This window comes from Psittacula echo (assembly GCF_963264785.1).
Source record: "Psittacula echo genome assembly, chromosome: 1".
Taxonomy (NCBI): Eukaryota; Metazoa; Chordata; class Aves; order Psittaciformes; family Psittacidae; genus Psittacula; species Psittacula echo.
The window spans coordinates 76,928,971-76,953,027 of record NC_137735.1 but is presented as its reverse complement, the minus strand read 5'-3'; the positions used below and the strand labels follow the sequence as shown (position 1 = coordinate 76,953,027).

Here is a 24,057-nt window from a genome sequence, read left to right as displayed (position 1 = left end):
AATTCACAGACATTAAAAATTATATCATTCTTATATCTGAATATATAAGAACATCATACTTAACTCTGAAAAATTATTTATTTTTGCATACATAGCCAATGTAAGAGAGTTGTGAAACTGTTTCATCTTCTAGCTAACAGCCAGAAAACCCTGGAGATTTTGTGACCAAAGAGGGTACCAAATAGCAGGACAGTATGCCTTCAGGTAGTATACCCTAGGTCTCAGCTGTGGCCTGTAAATTGGAGTGTCACTCCAAACCTCAATAGAGGATTTTTTGCCTGTGCTGTCAATGACATTTCTTATATTTGAACACAGCGTGGAGAGCCTATACAGAGTGTTAGAATGGATGGACTCAGTGTGGAAGGGATTCCCCAGCATGCCCCAATGACACCTCCTAATACTCCTGATCCCCGGAGCCCACCACATCCTGACAACATTGCCCCAGGTAATGTATGAGTTTACAAACATTAAATATATTTAGGTTTCATTTCACAGCACTCTTTAAAAAACAGTATCTTCAAAAAGAACTTTTTAATGGACTTAATATTAGAAATCAATAAATTAGAAATAAGGTAACTAATCAGAATCTTCCATAGAAATGTCAAGTGGTGCTCTTCAGTTGCTTCTGCTTTTTAAATCTTTTTAAAGATTTGATATGCCTTTCATACTAATTCTGCCTAAACTGAAAAAATACATTAATATCACGAAAGACTGCTGCTATATTTAGTAGTCTTATAAACATTGAAAAACAGATCCTCAGATTTAAAACCAGATTAATACACAGTTTTTTCTTTGCCAAACCTTTGTTTCTAACATGCAACACAATGCCCAACTGTCTTAAAGTTATTCATTGTAGTTTAATTATCAAAAAATGTGAAACTGAATTTACTGTAAATTTTGCTAGAAACCTTTGTAGAGAAGTAACTTAAGGATTTTGCCTCTGGCTGCATAAACTATTCTTTTTTTAAGTCCTTAACTGTGAGGGTACTACTGTCTTTATTTACAGAAGCAAGCTACAAGAAGGTCTTATTTTGCATTCTTTAAAGACTAGAGAAGGCTAATTTATTTAATTTATTCAGTGATACAGAGCTTCTTCCTGTTTATGAAATATCCATGAGCAGAGTGTGGTTTTCACAAATTCATTCTTTGTTCAGAATTACTCAGTGAATGTTTTCTGCAGACCTTTTCCAGTCTATGTAAACTAGGTCAATGTTACTCTGTTAGTGACTGCTAGGACTCTGTGCATCCATTGGTCAAATACAACGTGAACAGAGGTAATTTCCATTGCCAAGACATGATAGAAATCTTCAAGTCTTTCTTTAGGCCAAAAAGTCTGGCAAAAGGAATAGATATGAAGCCACAGGGCTTTTTTTAAGCTCATGGAAGGAAAGAGCATTAATTTAAAGAGCTAGATGTAGTGGGAGGGTAAAAGGTTAGAACAGATTTCCCTTGTTTTTCCAAATAAATAGTATAACATATAATTGGATAATGTCTCACTTGTTTTAAATTCTTTAAATGGTACGTTAAGGTCTGGCTTCTCCCCTCCCCCCATATTAATTCCTGCCATAATATGCTTGGCTTTAGAAGAAATCATAGTGAATATGGAGTTTATTTACTCAGTAGAATTCTGATCAGAGCCTGATCCTTGGATGATTATGCAGAGAAAACTGATTTGTCACTTTTTCAGATAATGAGAAGGACCAGAAACAAAGTAGGTAGGAGATTTTAAGGTACCTAAGGTAGAAGCAAAGACAAAAACTCCACTATAATAGCTGTAAGCCTAACCCTTTTTAATAATTGTGAAGAATTTAACCCAAAGAATATAGAATTATTTTAGTTTTAACCAAAATGTTGTTTTTAAAATATTTTCATTATTTCAGTGATTTGATCCAATTGTTCATTTTACCCAGCTGTGAAATAATGGTATTTTACTTCCTAATTACATAGGATGGTGGTAAGGAAGGAGAAAACACAAATTATTATTTATAATGATTTTGCCTTGACCACCCTGCAGGATATTCTGGACCACTGAAGGAAATTCCTCCTGAAAAGTTCAACACTACTTCTGTGCCGAAATATTATCAGTCTCCCTGGATAGAAGCTATTAGGGATGATCCAGAGCTGCTGGAAGCTTTATATCCTAAACTTTTTAAACCTGAAGCAAAGCCAGAACTGCCTGACTACAGGAGCTTTAACAGGTAATTGTGAATGGACACTGGATTTTACACTGCAGAGAAAAACTACTATGAAATTAAACATTTCCACCAGCTGTAAAAAGACCTACCACCTATGTTTGCAAGTACATGCATAAACATGAACACACACATTACAAGCAGCAAACAACAGCATTAAGAAGGAAACTAGTCTCTCTAAAGTATGGACCCCAAATAAAATTCTAGAACTTAGGAATGTAAGATGAGTTGTTGAAAACTCTGAAAGAATAAGTACCAAAATTCATTGTACTCAATAAATGGGAAACATGGGCTATAGCAATGCTTGAAACTTGAGTATTTCCATTGTTGACTTCATTAGCTATGGGATTGTTAAGATCTAGCAGAGAAACTCTCAGTCAAAACTTTGTAAGCCGTATAATGCAAACCACCCTTCTTTTTTTTTTTTTTTTTTTTTTTAAATAATGCAACTCACATGGTTTGGTTTTTAGGCAATGAGAGTATCATGAACTTCATCCCTCAATTCATCCCTCACACCAAGTAGTTGGCAGACCACGTATTTTACCGCATTTAACATTTTCTACCTTTGGTAACCCTCAGTAACAAATTAACAGATAAAATGTTACAAGGAGACTTAAACTTTTAAAGTAGAAGGCTTATTTACGTAGTTACTAGTACACTAAGGCTTTCAGCAGAACTACATTCACGGAAAATAATGGGGTTTGAACTATTTTGAAAGCTTTAAAACACATTCTTACTTACGTCTTTTGCTTTCATTCATACCCTTCACACTGTATTTACTGAAGTTATGGCCAGTTTTTCCTCTAAATAGCCCCTGCTGAGTTCCTAACAGCTGAGTCAAAACAAAACCCTTACTCAAAAGGCCAGACAGCAATCTATTGAAAAGAAAATGGCTCACGGCAATATAAACTTCAAGAAAAATACCACAAACATGACTTGTGTTTCTGCCATCAAGGTGGGCCTCAACTCTGAGTGCAAGGACTGAAAAATTACATAGTTCAACATCAAAATTGCGCTGCAGACATTGCACTAATTCTGGTTTTCTAACAGCAATACAATTAAGTCTGTGAGGCACATTCTTCTCAGCAGACAAAATAGCAAACACAAGTCAGAGAGTTGTGCCACAGCTGCTAACACTGGAACAGTAACCACAAAGTTTATGCACTACAGCTATTGTAACTGACCAAAATTAAAAACACCATCAAAAACAAAAAAAATTAACCCAAACCAACAAAAACAAAACAAAACAAAAACCAAAACCACCAACAAGAAAAAACCCAAACCAAACCCCCCCCCCCAAAAAAAAAACAACACCAAAAAATACGTACAGAAATAACAAGGACAGAATCAGTTCTCCCTCTCACAAGAGAGATTCTGAGTTGAGCATGGAAGTCATTCCTGTGAAAGTCAGGATTAGGCAGGGCACAGAGGCCCCATTAATAGCGGTATGTGTCTTGAGATGGTATCTGACGGCTTCTGTGGTCCCAAAGTGTGTTAGTTGTCCTCTTTACCACACTTAACTGTTCAGACTTCTGTCCATGGGGATTTTATCTGTGTAGAACATAGCAAAACTGTTGCTCACCACAGTCCGAGCTTCTTGAACATACATGCATATAATCCATATAATGGAAAGTCAATATTCTCCCTTCTAAGTGCCATAAAGACCTAAAAACTGGCATTTAAATCCAGATCTGGACTGCAAAACACAAGGCATACAAATAAAATCCACAACTCTCCTTTTCATCAAAAAAAAAAACACATCCAGAAGAAAATAAAAGGATGCCTCGTGGATCTAGAAAAGCCGTTACATACAGTACACTCAGATTTATGTTTTCTAGCAAGAAGGAGTAGATCCAAAAAGAAACTGAGAATGTGGCTAGCCTGGATTTGTTTCTATAGGAATGCCAAACCCTTAGGAGAGGTATAATAAGATGGTTTCTGGCTCTTACATGTAAGATTATTAATTAGAGAATTACAGTGAGCTTCGGTGTAAGATAGGTGCAGCTGCCTGTATAGCTAAGATAAAGGCAAATCTGAGCACTTGTACAAGGAACACATTAGGTACCTCAGGAATTTAGCAGCCTAAGTGCTTTGTTCATAAGGTGAGATATCTTTTTGGACTTCTGTGCCTAGATCCTACTATGTAATTCTGTGCACCTGGGTCACAGCTCCTTCACTTCTTTAATTGCAATCTTGGAGAGAAAGCAAATTATACTGTATTAAACAATTAAAGAGTGATATAAAGGGATCATTTTGTTATCAGTGAGGGCATCAACCAAGGCTTTCTATAATGCTTCATCATTCAAGAAATGCATTCAATGCATTCTCATGCAAAACACTGGTACAGTCATCATTAGTCAGGAAGGGATGTGGTTAACAGTAAGTGTGATGCATAGGACTCCCAAAGGAAATTGGCCTGGGCTTATTCCTGGCTCATTTAGTGGTATCTGTGAAAATGGCACGCAGACTTTCCAAGCCATATTCAGGCTCCTTTCAGCTTTACCTGTTACACAACAAACTGTAAAAGAAACTTCAGCAGCTAGGGATGGCTGATGTGTTGGAATAAATGCACACAAGCATGGCTTAAAACTATATTCAGCACTAAACAGTGTTCAGATTAATTTTTTTTTTTCTCCACTGCCAGAAATGAAGAGGCGACTCTGGACTCTATAGCAGTGCAATTTTTAGTAATAGTGTCAGAATCAGAATTACAGAATTCATAGAGGTATTAGTGGAGCTCTAGTATGCTTTTTATGCTGCAAGAAACTTGCAATGCTTTCAGGTCAATGAAGGACGAAGTGGTGGCAGCAAATGTCAAGCACATTTGCCTTCTGAGGGAGGGCTTTCTGTGAGGCAGCCAGTTCAACAGCACACAGCACTAGACAGAGTGCATGATCAGAGAAAGTGAGTTCTGAGGATGTCTGAACAGACTGTTCAGATCAGGCTACCCTTCCTCCCCCTGGATGAAAATGATTCTGTGCTAGCAGAGAAATGCTGCAGAACACAATCATGCCATCTGATTCCTCTTGGAGATTACTTCCTATTAGAATTGAAGAAGTATTTACTAGTGAAATATTTTCTAGGCTCTTTTATTAGCGTGGAAGCACCAAGTGGTAAAGCAGCAGTAAAGTGGAAGCACCTGTGGAAAAGACAGCATGAATCTACGTTTGTTGAGGAGTTTGTAATATTAATTAAATTAGTACTTTTATTCCATCTGCTTTCTTGAAGCCAGATAAAAACATCAAAGGTAGTATTAGGAGTAACATACAAAGGACTACATCTTAGTCACATAAGCAAGCCTGACTAGTTCTGCCTATCCTACCACATAAATTTCTGCTCGGCTTTCTCAATTCCCAAAGACTACTGTTTCAAAAACACTGCAGAAACCCAGTCCATTCAGATTGGGTGCTGTTTTTATTTGATTAATGGATTCTGAACTCTACAGTAAAAAGGATGAGATGTAGAGCCTCAGAGAAGTTTTGGGTGCTCACTTAAAATTATGTGAGATTAGTAGAAGCTGGGTGCTTAGCCAGTTCCTTAGTTCCTGAAAACCTCTGAAAACTGGCATTAACTCTTGCACTGAGCTACTATGAAGCTCCGAGAGTTTGCAGGATCAGATTCTTTGCTCCTATGTCTCCTTTTTGCACAGAAGTATCAATAAGCAGAATGTTCTACAAATGACAGTGAATGAAACTCACATTTTTTGTAATTAGGTAAATGAAGGTGCTAATCCAATACAGTTAAAACATATTTTCAGACTTTCAGCTACAATTAGTCTCCTATATTGAGACAATGTTCAACATAATGTTCAATAAGAAAGATTGCGGGGCCGTGGGGAGAGGGGAAGAAGCACCTGCCTTCCTAAAAGAACAGCTAATAATAAAAGTGGTTGTGCCTGCTACTGTTAAATCATGCACCTACTTTTTAGGAATATGCAAAGTGAATATTAAACAATCTCTTACACCTTCTGGTGCCACTTCCTACGGCTCTGAACCAGCATTTCCACCCTTATTATGAGCGATGACTACTGGAATTTTTTACAGATGTGTTTTAGGCTTCTACACAATGAATCACAGCTCAAGTGATACAAGTTCATGTGTACACAACACAGGTCATTACAACACCATGTTGTTAGACAAGTTATTGCTCACAAAAACATACTGCTACTGTAAAGGAAAATTAACATCTATTAGCCAATTACTGTACTCTCCTTTATGTCAATCATCACGTGTTTCTGCCCAGCATGCTGGAATGCATAATTCTCTGAAGCCAGACTTTGTACACAACTACATGGGGTTTTATCCCACAAAAGATATTTGAATTTCCATAAACTGCCTCCTGTTTCTGCTACCTGCAGAAACATGCTGTATTTAAAATCCAGTAATACTGCAAAGATGAAATTTTACACTATAGAATTGTTATGCATTTTATATATATCCCTTTAATTTACATATTGATGAGAATTAAATATTACCCCAATGTGAGAATGTGTATTGTAATTAGAGCAGCAATTAAAATAATCTTCATTATCCTGCAAGATGTAGATCGCTACATTCACTCTGTGCCAATTACCATGCCATTATTTTTAATCAGTATCATACTGTATCCAATTTGATACTGTGACCTAGATGACAGTTTCACAAGAATAGCTTGATACCAGAAGCATTTTGTATAAAGAATTTCCTTTGACCTCAAGAGAGTTCAATTCCTGGACTGGCTGCTGCTCCTGCAAAATCTTGTGTTATCTTCATCTGAGAAACATTTTTAGAGCTTAATCCAAAGCAGCGTTCTTCACTCAGTAAGTGTGCATGTTCAGAACCTTCATGATTTTTTTATATCTTACAGTATCAACCCTTTGGACTTAACACTATCCCCTCCAACAAATGCTGTTTATACCAAGATCTTGTGAATTATCTGTGTAATGACAGGGCAGTACCATTCCTTTTAGGTCACGGATTCATTTTTCTGAATTAATATCTGGGGTATTTTTGTGTGTGTGTGTACTTAATTCTCCCTAGGTTTTGCTTTATCTGTAGTTATCTTTTGGATTCTGCCAGCATTCATTTCGTTAGGCTTCTACTGTACCACCTGGAGCCACTGGAGATATATACCAGCAGATCTGTTGGTTTGTACTAAAAACACAAAACCTACCAAGGCTGGTGAAATTCCGTGTCAACAAAAATTCCATTTTGCATGCCACTAAGTATCTACACAGAAATCAGGTGCTCAATCTGTAGCTTAAAAATCTCACTCTTAACTGGATAGACTATATTCCAGCAAGGCTACGCAGCTGATCAAAATGCAGAACACGTTATAGTTTGTTTGCTTTTACAAAGGAGTCTGGAAAAAGTAACAGAAAGACTCAGTTTGGTTTGGTTTAGGTTTGTTGTTTTTTTTTTTTTCCCAGCCTAGAAACCTACAAATACAGAAGAATCATGGGAGGTATTTGAAAATACTGTTGTTTTAAAATATTTGCAAATGCAAATTTTCAGTTCCTGCTTAGTATTTCTTATCTTTTAGTTTGTCAGGCAATATTGCCTGAGGGAACATATACATTTAAATAACATGAAAAATACTGACTGAAGACTAGGGGACAATTTCAGCCAGTGCTTCAAGGTTTAGTCACATAAACATTTTCTTCAGAAACAAAGCTTATGTAAGAAGTCCTAGCCCATTCCCCTCCTTTCCAGAGACTGTTGTCTTTGGCCGTTCTTTTCTGCTTCACATTACACTTTACTGCCTCCTCACTTGTATTGCTACAACTGTTTGAGCATAATGATATAAACCAGATTGCTGACATAATTTGGATTTTAAAATGCTTCTTTGTTTTGAAGGGTTTTTGTTTTAACACAGATCACATAAGTGGCCCAAGTTTATGGCACAATCCACATACTTCTAACTGGTACAATAATATGGTGCTGAAATATAGTGTAATGGGAGAAATAAGCAACTGGTGATAGAAGAAAATGGAGAGAGAACTTCCTAAACTAATTACCTGCTAGAGAGAATAGCTTGCACCATTTTCAGACTTACAAACTTACCACCAACAAGTAAGTTTAGTAACTGTGACTCACCAATGACAAGGTTGTCTTGCAACATCTTCCCTCAGCTTTTCTGTACATTTGAATTTCAAAGAAGGCTGGAGGCTTTATCTAAGGGAAAATAAAACAGATCTTAAAGAGCATTTGGCAGAAAAATAATTAATTCCCCAAAATTTGAAAATGTAAAGAAGAAATTGCACCAAATCCGTACCATTAAAATAGCTTGTTCTTTTCACCTTTCGGGAGGAAAAGGAAACAGGTATTTTTAAAAGCACATTTTCCTTTTATTTCTCCAATATCTACAGAGTTGCCACTCCTTTTGGTGGTTTTGAGAGAGCATCAAAGCTGGTGAAATTCAAGGTACCAGATTATAATCTACTGATGCTAAATGACCCCAGATTCATGATCCTCGCAAACCCTCTTGCTACCAGAAGATCCTTCAATAGGACTCCAAAAGGATGGTCATCTGAGAATATTCCTGTAGTGTTCATTCAGCCTTCAGATTCTGACACCGTTCCAGAAACAGAGGACCTGTGAGAGAAGCTGCACTCTACATCATACAAAAAGCTGAAAGCTGCAAAACCACATATTTTGGTCCAAATATTATTAAAGGCTACCAACAAAATTCTTCCTTGGCAGCTGAAATATGAATAATAATGTCTGATGCAGTGTCTCTTTTCCAGCACCTAATTTCATCTGTAGACATAATATAAATAAAAACTGATCTGGCAAATATGACAAGTATTTTCTGTTTGTGTTTACATGTTCTTCTTTTACTTTTTAAAATCTTTGCTTGTCATTTAAGAACAAGCGCATTTACAAAAAAAAAAAAAAAACCAACAAAAAGTGACGACTATCAAGGGATGTGATTTGATAGGTGTCCTGATTATGGTAAAACAACTGAGCAATACAGCAATAGTCCACTCTGAATACTGCTTGCTCAGGAGAAATCACCAAGAAGACGACAAAATACTTTTTTTCTCAGACCCTGCTTTCAGCCAAAGAATTCTGTCATTACTTCAGTGACAGGAAGTTTGGGCCATTTTCCTCCTTTCTAACTCTTACTCATCTTTAATTATGGATGTCAATATCCATGTCACCTGGATTTGTTTACAGAAAATGCCAAAAAAAATTTGCAATGACAAAGATTACATTACACAGCAGCATGAAAAAGTACAGAGGTATTTCCTGGATAAGTCTAGAATGTTCAGGTTAATCACAACTAAAAAACTCACCAGTGACCAGTTACGTCAAGCATACCAAATTAGTATCACTGAGCTGTCACCATAAATGCTTTCGTTACTAGAAAGAAATTGCATAGAGCCTCTTCCCCTACAGCCATAGCATATACTGAGACTTCAAAGCAGGCAAGTTTTCTTGCTCTTGAGCTCTGACATTTTGGAACCACAACTATCAGACTCTAAGTATGCATAACTTCACTGAGGGCAGGCAAGAAAAAGAGATAGCTGTTTTTCAGTCTCCCTTTTCAAGTTGCAACTACATTCTAGTAAGAGGCAAACACCTATTTAATAATTGTTTATTTCTAAATGTTTTTGTGTTTGAGAAGTATCCACCATCTGCAGGTGAGATATTCTAATACACAGTTTTGTGTGTATGTGTTTTGAAATCTGAAACCTGGCTTCAACCAATAGGCCACTCTCATATTTCCTAGATGCTTCTCCAGGACATTATGGTCTCCAAGCATTTCTAAGAGGTTTCTGGTTACCTCAGATACTTTTTTTTTTTCTTTATATTATTTTATTCAAAGAATTTTCCAAGCTCTAAAATAACATGCTAATCAAATTTCATCTCAAAATCCATAGATGATGATGATGGTAAGCAAATAAAATAATGTTTTTCCAGATATTTTCCTTATTAATGGTTTTGGTGGTGTTGAGATACAAAAGTGAGTATTTCAGAAGTAATCAACATCTGAAGAATGGCACATGTATTTTTTCCACATGTAAAGTGGAAAAGTGTTGCCTATACTTCTGTCATTCAAATTTTTGTCAGTAAAAATGGTTTCCATGTTTCAAATCTGATGTAAGACAACTGGCAAAGGAAATTGTCACCTATTTACTTTGTCACATAAACTGCACAAACAAATGTATGGGTCCCTATGAAAGAAAAAAAAAAAAAAAAAAAGGAGAAAATCAAAAATCAACCTCACTGACTGGGAACACTTTCCTAGCAAGGGAATAGTCTGAAGACCTTACCTGCATGCATTGTACAATGATTATTCAATGGCAAAACTATTAATTCTTCAAGGCTAAAAATGGAAAGGCTAAAGAAAAAAAGACTAAACCAACAGTGAGGAGCAATTCAAACAGCTTCTGGAGTAATTTGCCTTTTATGAGCCAGCATAAGCATTCGTAAGCCTGTTTGGACAGGAACATGAGAAAATGAGCGTACAGCATATACACAGTGAGGACTATAAGAAGGGATACATAATTTTTATTACATACCCTGTAAAAATAACCTACACATGCAGAGCATGCCACCTTGCTTCTTACACAACACACAATGGTAACTTTAGCTTCCTATTCATCTACACATCCACTGGTGCAGAATGGGCCCAGGAGGCTTAAGATGTTTGAGAAGTACTAAGCCTGTTAGGCATGTGTTCAGCTGATGGCCCAAATAACAGTATTAGATGTGGCTGGGAATTACAGACAGCCTTTAACTCCTCAACTTCTGTCTGAGACCTCTGAAATGACCTGCATCACTGCAAAACCGGTACCTCTAATTCAACCCTCAGCTACAGCTGTCAACTGCTGCAGAAGAGTAAGAACTCTGTGCCTCCTGCTTTCTTAACTGTACTACCGCCTATCCACATATACACTTGTACATCAGAAGTGCACAGATGGTTTGTTTTAAAACTGAGGTCAGCTGTCAAGAATAGTCAGCAGCCATGCTATTTAATCCTCCCATACTGGGTGGCTTTTGCCAAACTGCCTGTTGGGAACAGGCCCTTGACCATCCTAAACTCTTGAACCATGCTTGGGAACTGTCTGGGAGAGCGTTAATTGGCAGAAGCTATAACTGCGCAATGTGCTAAGTATACAGTATGTGCTAAGTATTCTCTGTGCTAACAGCACAGAGAATCAAGTGCCAGTGTCCAGGAATGTTCCCTGGCTGCATCAGCCACAATGTAGCCTTATTGTGTAAGTCCTACTGCAATAAACAAATCTCTCTGCCAAAAGCCAATTCCTTTGCCACAAACAAAAATCTTATGTTAAGGTTGGGAATTCAGAGATTCTCTATTAACCTCAATGAGGTTTAGCACCTTCAACTATTGTGTGAGACACATCACACTTGAAGCATATCCTATAACTAGAGAAAAACTACCTTTGGGCACTAGTGACAAAGAATTTCAGAGATCAGTATTTGTATAATTTCTGTAGACAACAAGATGGCTCTAAGTGAGAGAATAAAGGTTTCCTCAGTTACAGGTCTAGGAAGATCAACATACATATTTTTAAATTTTCAGTGTTGCTTCTAAAAGTGTCTTTTAGCTGTAAGGAATACAGCTGAAAGGACACATTAAATGGAAAAACACGAGCCACAACTTTACACAAGCATAAACATTCACAGGTATATAAATATTTCAGAAAATGTGCTTATAACATCACATACACTTTATCACAAGACACACTTGCTTCCAAAAGAGAAAAAGACTGAAAGATATGATGAAAAGGCAAAAATGTGATAGGAGTCAATACATAGTTTAAAATGTCTAGAAGTCTTTGTTCCCAAAGGTTTTTTAGGTAATTTTTATTTAAATTAAGGTACCCATTCCAGCACTTTAAAGAGAAGTTAAAAAAATCATTTAAATGTTTTCACTAAAAATGTGGTGAATTGAGGAATCAGATTTGCGATTTCCCAATCTATACAATCTGCAATTACAGTATGTAAAAAAGAAATTAGATGAACACTTTTGACTAGCTCCATGAATATAACGGGTTTTTAAAACATGTGCCTTAAACTTCTTATGACATGAAAAACCAGGTTTCATGGCCTGTGCTGTCTGCACTGGAGAATAAATTGATATCAGCAATAATAGTAATCAGAAGGAGTTTGTATTTTAACCCTATACAGTTATGGCCTTAAACCATGCTTTTTGGTATCACTTATGACATTCCTATGTCACATACTTTGGTCAGACTCATCAAAATTATATAACTGCATTTCACTTTACTTAGCTAAGAGGCCAAATTACCTAATATGCAAGTCCTTCGCTGGCAGAACCGAAATAATTTCAGAGGAACTACATACTGTAGATTATCCGAAATCTGTTCTTGAATCCAGCAGGCACAGTCTCTTGAATGCTGGATTTCTGATGATGGCTATTTGATTATGTCTGGTTTGTTTGCTTGAATGTGCCAATAAAATCCTCCATCTGGTGTCTCTCTCAGTTTCAACAAAAACTACAGCTGTTTTGTTTTCTGGTTGTTGTGTAATAGAGATTTTTATCAGTACCATGAAATGAACAATTCATGTTGTTACTTCATTACTGTTCAGAAACACTTTGTTTATACACAATCTTGTATTTTGGATGTCTTCTTTTTTTAACTGCATACTCCCTTCTTAGACATCTTAAGTATTTCAGCATGTCTTGGCTGCTTTCCCTCTGCATAAACTACAAAACTGACAATTGGGGAAATAAATTATTATTCTATTGTCTTAAAGTATTTATGCATTTTAATTAAATATGCATTGTCTCAACCAGAAGTGGGAAAACCACACTGGAGATGGAATTCTGATCCAAGTGAAACCAAACAAAGGTTTTGACGCTGACCTCTGTGCAGCTATTCATGGCATTTATTACATCTCCAATGTGTATCTGTAATTGAAATGTATGCCACTATCAAGGGTACATTCAGTGTCAGAATGGATGTTTTGGATTGGAAAGCTTGGACTAATTACATATGTAGTTCATTTTGCATTGTACATACCATGAAGTGCAAACAACCCTAGCAATGCCTCAAATACTCCAGGAAAGTGCATGGAACTGTATGGAGAAAATGAGCCCATACCTACTAAGAGGTTTTACAAATTATTTTCAGACCAGCCATGAATAACCTGCACCCTGCTCCAGTTCTTAGATGGCCTCACTAACCAGCACAACATATTCTGGTCAGTACCTAGAACAACAAGATAAAATATACTTACTGCAATACAGGAACACTGTGGAGCATAAAATCCCATATATGTTAGATTAGAATTGCTCAGTGTTGGGTTCATAAATTATTAGCAGCGTAGACACAAATACCAGAAGATCCCCACAGGGCTGAAAAGTCAAATAGTGGTGGTTCCTTCATTATTCCCAGAGGCTACGTACTGTTCAAAATGTTCTAAATTATTTATAAATACTGTGTTTGCCACAGAGCTGTTATGTAATTGGGTGTGAGAATACAGATGATAAAAAAGTCATCAAATTCAGTCAGCATACTGATACAGTTTAAGAAACAAAACCTGCATATAAAATACTCTTACTAAAATGAAATTAAAAAGCAACTGAAAGAGTAAAATTCTTTCAGGAAATAATACATTATTTTAAACAGCCTGCAGGCTAAGTGTTCAGAGTAAGTAAAAATTACTAGCGCTCTAAACCTTCCCTCCAAAAAAGGGAGCATGGTTTAAGAGTAGAATAGAGAAGACTCATAAAACAAAGAGACAAATAAAATTTTTCTGCAAGGAAATAGTAATTAGGCTATCTAAACACAAATAAAGGAAGTTATGACAGAGGCCTCCATGAATAGTATGGAGAAGATGAAGAGGGAACAATAACACAGGACCTAACTGACTCAGTAAAATGGTAAGGAACCATCTTTAAAATTAATAGAATATTATTTCTAGGAATGCCTAGTTGTGGAACCTGGTGCTACAGGATGTTGCAGCCACAACTGTGAGCTGAATCTGGGGCTTATCACTGGAAAATAGAAAGTTGTGTGGAAAAGATCACCCACACAATTTAGCTGATTTCTTTCTACAAATATCTTCCACTGGGCACTTTCAAAGATTGATAAAAGAAGGATCTAGCAGTCCTATGAAATACTTTCTGGCTGTCTTCCAAAAATCATGCTTTAAAGTACCATGACAATTCTAGCAAGTGCCATTAATACAGATGTTTAACTTACAACAAAATACCCATTATGGGAGCAGTTATAAGAAAGCCGATTTCCAGATGTGAGTGAGAACACTTAAAATGCAAGTTAGAACCAGAGAGAGTCAGGGTTAACTTAAAACCTCCTACACAGAGTATGGGTGCTGCAGGGAACACGAAAGCCTGACCTCAGTTACGCCTTCAGTAAAACTCCTGATCCTATGCAGTGAGACCTCACCCTCTTGCGTCTACAGTCACCATGTTCCATATGTTAAATACGCATCAGCTCACAGTATGTCAAAGGAATTTTTCAGTAAGTTATGACTATTATACAAAGTTTAAGAAAAATGGATAAAAGAGAACGTTTCACTTTTCTGATCAGAACACATGAAGAGTCTTTAGGAAAAAAAAAAAAAAAAGTCCAAAATATCCCAGCTTTGTACCCAGGTCCGTCACAGACTGATTTTGGATGCAACATTTAAAATTTGTTCCCTCATTTTCCCATTAATAAAATACAAATACTCATGTGGGCTGCCTAAGTTTTGGGTTTTTTTGTTTGTTTGTTTTGTTTTTTTCTTTGTTTTTTTTGGGGGAGAGGGCTATTTTATATTTAAACCAATAAATTTAATGGCAAAAATAAAGAAACAAAGTAAAAAACAGGTTTACAAGAGTACACACATAATATTCCAAGCAATGATGCACTGTGAAGACAAGAACCATTACTAGTAGAATAACATTCTACTTTCATTCTGCTTGAAATAACAGATTCCATTCTAAAGTGGGCAAATTTTAACTGCTAAAAGTATCAACAAATTAGAATTGAATGTTTTTAAAAAGAAAGACGCAACAAAGTTACAGGGTTTTTCTCAGTTATTCTTCTTACAGTTATTTTCCACCAAAATTAATGAAAAAAACCCTGTTCATTCAAAACACCTAGCCCAGCATTTGCCATACTCACCTACTTCACAGAGACATTGTGAGCCAAAGCTAAATAACACCTGCAAGAGGCGGAGGATCTATAATCACTGTCAGAGTAAATATAAGCCTAATTTGTGAGCCAACTATTCTTTCAAAAGCAAACAGAGATTAAAATATTCGACAGAGTTTGCACAAAGAACAGCCTGAACCTTGCCAGAGCTGGCTGTACTCATTAATGCAGGAATGCCCTCAGGCTGCTTTGCGTGGAAAGTATAGCTTAGACCTGGAATTCTCTGGAGTTCTGAAGCACATTTGGACAGCCAAATCTTCTTTCATGAACATGACAGGACTCTTCTGCAAGAAAACATATCCAGTCTCCCTGACATATGAGCAAGAAAAGAATGGAGAAAGATTTAAAAGGAAAATGTAGGGAATGAGGAGCTTTTGGGTGGCATACAGAGCAGCAGACACTGTTGGAAGGCTAGCGGCCATGCAGCAGTCTAGAGAGTAGCACTCTACTTCCTCTTCCTTTGCAACGTTTCTCTGTAGAGCCAAGTTAGCCAAGCTAGGCAAAATACTAACTTTAAACAGTAGTTACTGTTCAACAGTAGTCATTACACTCAAGATTACTGAAAGATGACTATTCAAGATAACTACAAATGACTATAAACAAACATTTGAGGCATGACAGGCTCTTCCTAGGCTGGCCTACTGTACATCAAGAAGCCAAGTAAGGCTTAATTCTGGCAGCCGAATTCTAGCAATATGTCATTCCCCAAGTTCTCATTAGAGAACATTTTGACTGTTTGCTGGCAAGGAAAAAATTAAGAACATGCTGTTCAAATAGCAAGGAGAAGAGCAAACTTATCAGTTGCAGCATATTTATCATACCCAGCTTAGGGTAATTTCTTAAATTTTTTTAACCTTTTTTTTAATTAAAACTAGGTTCCTTTCCTGCCACATTTACTTCAACTAGTATTTCAAAGACAGTAAGGTCTTCTATGTTTCACTTGTCTAAACTGAACAATCCAAGTTCTTTTAGTCTCTTTCTTGTCCACTCCTCTCTTTCAGCAGCGATTTTTTTTTTTTTCGCCACAAATTTCATAGGTCAAATTTCCTGGAATTTTAGATCTGTTCTCAGTTTTAAAGTTTCACCAGCCACACATGGCATTAATACTTCCTTATCTGTACAAAAAATACAGGGCTGAACTTACTTAGGAGTGAATATATACCTTTCACAGCAACATCAAATCTGTGGCTCACAGCCACCCTTTCTTTGGCTTATACATTCAGTTCTTTCCAATTCTCTTATCTTCCATGCAACAAGCTCTGAACCTGTATCAAACAGTCTTTCCTAAGTACATGGCCTTGTATTTTATATTATTCTATTTTATCCCATTTTATTTCTGTACTCCTCAAGGTCATCCACTTATTCCAGTAAAACACCACGCTAACAGTGACTGTTTCCCAATTTTGTGATGTCAAAAAATTTCATTAGCAAGTTCTAGTTTTTGTGCCAAGATCACTGATGACAGTATTAAACCATACCAGTTTCAGTATCCATTTTTTGAGACAGGTCTAACAAATCCTCCCTGCCATTCAGCACAATATATTGCTACCTTTTCCTCTGAGGTATTTCTTTGCCTGCTCAACAATTAATTTACTAACTTCAGTTTAACAATTTCATTGGTCTAGAAAAGCAATTAGTGTATCTCAGAAAGAAAGCAGGCAAGTCTGGCATGATTTGTCTATGGAAAAAAAGATGGTTTATCCTATTTACCTTCAAGTCCTTTTTTTTTTCCTCCAGATCTTTTTGTGAGTTTTGTTTGCTGGTGGTGATTTTTTTCAATCTCTAAGAGGAAAAGCTAAAAAGTGCTCATCCTCTACAAAAAGCCAATCTGCCTCGGTGTCCATGTCCTGTCCATGTTACAGAAAGTAATCAGTTAAGATGGTCACTGCAGCTTTGAAACTCACCAAGAAAATCTTGACTCCAGAAGCAAGTGGTTTCTGCTCATCCTTTGCTTGCTCAGAAAAGCAGTAGTGACATGCTTTTACAACAGAATCAATAAAAGCTTTTACTAAAGGTTAGAACTGATCTGGCTTTTAATTTATCTGACAATGTAAGACCCCCACCCCCAACATTCCCATAGATTTCTCTACAATTTAAGTAGATCATAGGACAGAGGTGCTTGAACTAGATAGCTCTGGAAATAGAAAAAGTATGGATGTCTCAGCATGGTAATAGCTACAAAGTTATCACGTTCTCAGATTACTGGGAAAAGGAAAACAATGGTCTAAATCCTGAGCTCTGAGAACACTGAGCACTGAGAACACGTAAATCAAATGCCTTTTTAATTATTCTTTTCTTTTTTAAAGTCAGCCTATTCTCTAACACAGTCCTGTAAAATTTTGTTTAGGTATAGACTGAGGTGTGTGAGGTGTGGACACAACTCATTTTAATCAAATCATGTTCAGTTCCTCACACAGGACAAAATCAGTTTTTAAATACTTAAGAACATTTTTGCTTGCTATTATCTGAGGTATTAATGTATTTTAGTTCTAATGAGACTGAGTGTGTATCATGTAATGTTAACCACTGTATTATAAATACAGTGAGAAACAACCTCATTTTACATTCAGCGCATACCGCCCTTTTGTCCTCACTTACTTCACATGGGGTTTCACCCAAAAAGCTCAATTTAGCCACAGAAATCTATGTGAATCCAAGGAATGAGGGAACATTTCATTCTTTCTTTTTCTGTTGCAGACATACATTCTTACTGGTTTATATCCTTAAAGAAAGCAATAAACCAGACCTGGAAATACGAAAGCATTGTGCAAAACTGATGCAATGCAAACAAAGATAATTTTTAAAACTTTATCTTGTTTTCAAGAGCACCCAAATTTGAGGACACAGCTTCAGAAAAGTCACTGATATATGCAGTATGCATAGAATTTTCTGATACTTCTACTGTTTCAGGAACTAACTTTTAAAACAGAAAAGCCTAAAATAGGAAAAGATTTCAGTTGCATTGTTGTTCCACAGAAGTAGATTATTGGACTGGAAACTGGATTATCCAAGAGGAAGATATTAATTTGCAAGATTTAAGCAATCCCCACCCTTTTCCTCGTTCCTAAAGAATGAAAACAATTATGCACGCAGAGATCTTGTTCCAAGCCCATTATCATCAAAAAGGCTGAAGAATGAAAACCAGTGTTTCTTTTTCTCAGAGTGAAATTCTAGATGTCTTCAGTGAAATTGCTTTTGCCACCCCATTGAACATTTTAATACATGAAAAACTACTGGAAAAAAAATTAGTCAGGGTAATGTACAGTGAATAAGTAAGAGCAAAAATATTGTGTTTATTCCTGCACCTAAAGGAAGGAAAGTTAAAAAATGGTGGTTATGATCCATGAAAGTGTGTCTAGAGCTAATTAAGATGAGGAGGAAGGAGTAGCAACTTGAACAGAAATAACAGGAAGTTTAGAATCTCAGTCCATGAGAGAGCATGCAGGAGCCTCCTCCTTCGAAGTCTGTAATGCCCTTATATTTAAACTCTCTTGTGGTCTCCTGTGTTCTGTATTAGTTTGGGTTTTGTTGGTTTTTTTTTTTCTAATCTAGCTAAAATAAACCAACACTCTTTACAACTCTCATTGTTTCTGAAGCTTAACTTAGAACTTTTATGATGAAAAAAACAATGATACTTTTTCAGCCAGGATTGCTTTTCTTCTTCTTTCATTCATGTCTTCTTACGTTCACAGTTCCTTTTTCGTTCCTTCTTCTCTTATTGCTGGATACTAACCCTTGTTTTATCACCTCATTCTTATTTTTCACCTTCACTTTTGCCATCACTACTCCATATCCTCCTCCTAAACTGCATTTTCTTCTCATTCTGTTCTCCATTCTCTATGTTTTGCTCTTGCTTAGCGCCTTCTCAGACCATATGCACGAAGCAGGCCTGCAAGCATGCCTACACACAGAAGCACAGCCAGAAAGAGCAAAATTCCTTTTAAATGTAGCGCTCCAAAGAGAACAATAAAAAGGAGTGGGAAACTAGCTGACTGAATACATTTGTCTGAATGAGTCTTTAAAGAAATGCTCCATTAACCTATTTTGAAGAATATGGATGTCTGTATAAATTTTAGACTCTATACAGGATGTGGGAATGAGAGCAATCAGATGACTAAGCCTCATGTGACTGCTTGCTACAGGCTATACGAGGAAAAATTTGCTGGAGTATGTTCAAAAGGAAAGGTTGCAGGCATAAGTTCTCATGGCAGGGGAGACTTGAGGACTGGAATACAGTTAGGTAAAGTTACTCTCAAAATAATGTGCCCTCACTTCGCTTACTGCAAGCTGAAGAGAGATTTTTTTTTTTTTTTACTTGTTCTGCTCCTGTGTTGGAGCTTTTTGTGATAAAACAGGTAAGCATACGACCTAGACAACTTGGACTAAAATTATGTTAGGGCTTCCTTTCCTACCTATGAAATGTATATGAGTATTATTTTATGTTGCAAAATACTAAAAATTACTTTTTCTCTGGCTCTTTTACTGCTTTATGCTCTGCTTCCTACCAATGCTTTCCTTACTGGTAATTCCTGCAGCATTATAAAGAGCACCAAGCTAACCAGTGAAAAAACACTGCTCCTGAAGACAAGTAACTACAAGAGTGTCCTGGAATTTGAAAGATTTTCTTTTTTTTTTTTTTTCTCCTCTCCCAGCAAAAAAGTTTAAACATATTGTCCTGGGTTCAGCAGTAGCAGTCATTTTTCTCCTCATTAGTAGCTGGTGCAGTGCTGTGTTTTTGACTTTAGTCTGAGAACAGTGAGGATAACACACCAGTGTTTTTAGCTGCTGCTAAGTAATGCTTACTTTTCAATCTCATGCTCTGCCAGTGAGGAGGGGCATGGGATGCTGGAAGGAAGCAGAGACAGGGCACCTGACCCAAACTAGCCAAAGGGGTGTTCCATACCACAGCACATCATGTCCAGTATATAAACTGGGGGGAGTCACCTGGAAGGCCTAGATCGCTGCTCAGGTTGGCTGGGTATCAGTCAGTGGGTGGTGAGCAATTGTATTCTCTCCCCTTATTTCCCTTATCATGATTATTATTATTATTATTGGTGGCAGCAGTAATGGTTTTGTATTATACCTTAGTTACTGGACTGTTCTTACATTCTCTCAGTTTTCTTCCCCATTCCTCCAGGAGCAGGGACGGGAGAAAGAAGGTGGGGAGTGAGTGAGCAGCTGTGTGTTTCTGAGTTACCTGCTGGGCTTAAACCACGGCAATAAAACCTGACATTACCCCCAAAGGTTTAGAGAACATGGAATATCACATATTCTTAAGTAGTTTAGCAATACAGCATCTTAAATAACCCTTACTTTACTTAATCAAGCTTCATTCTGTTATTATGCAGAATATTTATGCAGAATAGGGCCTAGTGTCCTTGATATCTTTCAAATTACAGATTCTTCTCAAAGAATTGTTTTCTTCATTCTCTTTCTTCTCAGCAGAGTAGCAGAGTCTCAGACACTTTCTTAAGAGCTTAATAATTACTTCACAAAAACAAGATGGTTCCCAGCCACTGGAATGAAATATACTTTACAATTATAAGGGGAATGTCTCATAAATGTCTTAAAAATCAATGATAAATGGCACTTCATCACACATAACATTCTCTGTGACAGGCCAGAAAAACAGACTGGACCATAACAGGCAGTATAATGTGTAGTGCTTTCAGTGAAAATTCTTTAAAAAATATTTAACTAATAATCACACCTTAAATTCTGCATTAGCTTGTGGATTTTTCTGCCTCAGACCCTACACATAATGTACTAATTATTTTTTGCTAAATCCCCCAGTAAGTACATGCACAGCTCCTGTTGAGTATATACAGCTGATCTCACACAATTATCAACTCACAGAGGAAGAAAGATCAGTGCAGAAGACCGAGAGTAACAATAAAAAAGAAATAAAATTATTAGCTCTCAAGAAAACACGATGCAATTAATTCTTTAAACCCCACAAAACTTAGTCTTCTAACCCTCTTATGTGAGAAGATTTGAGCAGACGTAATTTCTTTATGAATCATTTGAACATGAAAAGGATTGTAACCTGTTTGAAAAGGTTGTTGAAAATGTGTTCCAAGTGTTAAAAAGAAATATGAAGTGTTAAAAAGAAATATGAAAAATAGAGAGTAGGTGTTCCAGTACACCAACAGGTATAAAAATGCTCACAGAAACACTGCGTATACAAAACACATGATGCAATAAAATTGTTTCAGAGGAACGAATCCGAATTTCTTTACAAATCAGCTTGTGGCAACAAAAGTATAGATAGCACTAGAAGTGGAAAGTTCTAACATGAAAATAAACCCTTTTGTGTGCAGCTGTGAAACAGACTTGCAGCTCATTCATCAATTAAAATAAAGTATGATGCCTGCACTTTTGAGAAAAATAATATTTAATGCAATTACTTTGAAACCTTTTGATGTTTCCTAATTATGCTGAATTTTTTCTTTTGGTGCATGACTTTCCATAAATATGTTTTAATCTGGACTGGGCATGTGCAAACCCCAGCACCCTAGATATGCTTAAGGACCTAGATACAGTCCACCTCCATCTTCTTCCAGCTCTGTGTTTTGTGTCACATGCCAAACCCCATCTCTCCATCATCCACTCTGCTACACTGATCTTTGTTCCTTTTGAAAATCCTAATATAGGCCTGTTAGCCTTGTGCCAACCTGAATGGTTGGATTACTGAGTAGAACTGTAAAAGCCTATTTTACTTTGGATCCCTCTTCTCCAAGTTTAATGCCTTTTCAACTCTCCAGTTTAACAATCCATGTTACCAATACTACCAAACTTTACATAAATGTCAGTACTAACACCACATAAACATTCTTCTGCATCATGCATAACACATATCCTGTACTGACAATAACTACAACAAGAAATCATATCAAAACAAGATCATAATCAGAATGAGGTCATAATCCCACTTGGGATCCACAGATGCCTTTGCTTGACTGCGAAGTAGTAATGCAGGGATCAAGGACTAAATTGATACTAACCAAAGCAGAATGTTCCTTATAAATGGAGAATAACAAGATGCACTAATACAAAACTGGATTTTTAATGGTAATGTTAAAATACTAACTTTAACATGCTTTTATCTTAAAATTTGTAGTGAGAACAAGAAATTCAAATATCTATCAATAGACAGCTAAAAAAGAAAGACAGAAAAACACTCAGAATGCTCATTGTGCCAACATACTGTATGAATCTTAGCACCAAGAGAAAATTAGATATTCAATTCCTTTCAAAAATCACAAATATAGGAAACTTTTCAGAAAGTGAGAGGCAGGCAAACACAGTATCTGTTAAAAAACTGTGTGTGTATATATATACACCAACTACTAGCCATAACATCTGAAAGTCTCAAGAAAAAACAAATCCTGGATCAAATAACTCTAATTAGTGAATAGGCCTATCCAATTCACTAAAAAATGCAACCATATAAATACATATGTATACATATAAGTAACAAAAGCCTGGAAAATCTAATGAAAATCTCCCCTAAAAGCTTTTGAGCTTTTTGAAGTCAGAAGTTAGACACTTGACTGGAGACTGAAACTGAGAAAATTGCCTTTGCCAGTGTGCATCTTCATACCAGCAATATAATGGAAGGCTACCAAAACTAATCTGATCAAAATGTATTAAAATTGATTTTTTTTAAATGAAAATGGATACAAAAGCAATACTAGTGCAGTAGAAATAATGCAGTGAACTAATTTGATGCAGTGCCTCATGTTCCACACAGTCAGTTCGGAAATGAAATGTTAATGCAATCTGGATGACCCAAAGGAGATGCAGAAAGAGAACTTTACAGGGAAACTATTTAATTTACTATTACAGGAGATGCTCTTGGAAAAGTGAACATGCTTTTATATATTTCTCCAATCCCATCAAACCATAAAAAATGCAACAGGAAGAGAGAGAATACAAAAAGTTGCATTCAGCAGCATGCACTAAAAACTGATGTTGGGTGTGGTAATACCTAAAATACTCATAGAATTGACATGTTAATGAAATCTCCTTGTTTATCAAACAAGATTATAATAATGCAATACAGAAGGTACTTGAGCAACAAGAAAGATAAGTATTCATCAACATATAACTCCTTTAGGGAATTACAAAAGGAAACACCCCCCTCCCCAAAATAACAGACCAGATAAAAAGCATAGGGAACATGACTTTGGGGCAATGACCCTCGGGTAGGTATATACGTAATACAGGACCTTTTGGGGTAACATGGAACTCAAATACAATTTTGAGGTGTATGTACACTTGTTTAGGGCTTGGCTTAAAAGCGGCCCTCTCCCCACCAGACACTGGCGTGCCTGTGTTGTTTTGTGGTTATCTTAAGTAAAGCCCAACGTGCATAGCCAGATATCCTGAAATGAGCCCTTGGAAACAACTGCTGGAAAAACAACTGCTGCCTCGTTCATTTCAAAGGGCTATTAACTCGAAAACCCTGCGGTCTGGAACAGCCCCAACAGGCTTCCAGGGCTGTGACCGGACGACTGTGCAGGAGTTGCTCCCAGTTACCTCAGGTGCCACCACAACGACACTTGGGACAGCCGCACTCTCAACCACTGACAGAAAGGGGATGGAGGAGGAGGGGCTGCGGCAACCCCTTACCTTGCCGCGGCTGCCCCGGTCCTCTGCCTTCAGCATACCACAAAAACACAGCCTCGGCACTTCCCTTCCACCACTGGCAGCCGCGAGGAAACCTCC

At 36.9% G+C, this 24,057-nt stretch overlaps 1 protein-coding gene and 1 long non-coding RNA gene across 2 annotated transcripts in view; one reads left to right on the top strand and one right to left on the bottom strand.

Moving 5' to 3' along the window:
- Nucleotides 1-8,770, top strand: part of MYOZ2 (myozenin 2) — a gene marked incomplete at both ends in the record, with an annotated part of 17,267 nt that extends 8,497 nt beyond the window's left edge. The window contains 3 exons of the mRNA XM_080628099.1: nucleotides 316-445; nucleotides 2,015-2,198; nucleotides 8,539-8,770. Coding sequence (XP_080484225.1) covers nucleotides 316-445; nucleotides 2,015-2,198; nucleotides 8,539-8,770 — 546 coding nt within the window. The remainder of the gene's footprint in view (nucleotides 1-315; nucleotides 446-2,014; nucleotides 2,199-8,538) is intronic.
- Nucleotides 2,002-24,057, bottom strand: LOC308226406. Its single transcript, XR_013957882.1, has 3 exons — nucleotides 23,962-24,057; nucleotides 8,267-8,344; nucleotides 2,002-3,743 (listed from the first exon to the last, which is right to left on the bottom strand). It is a non-coding gene; the product is annotated as an uncharacterized lncRNA (long non-coding RNA).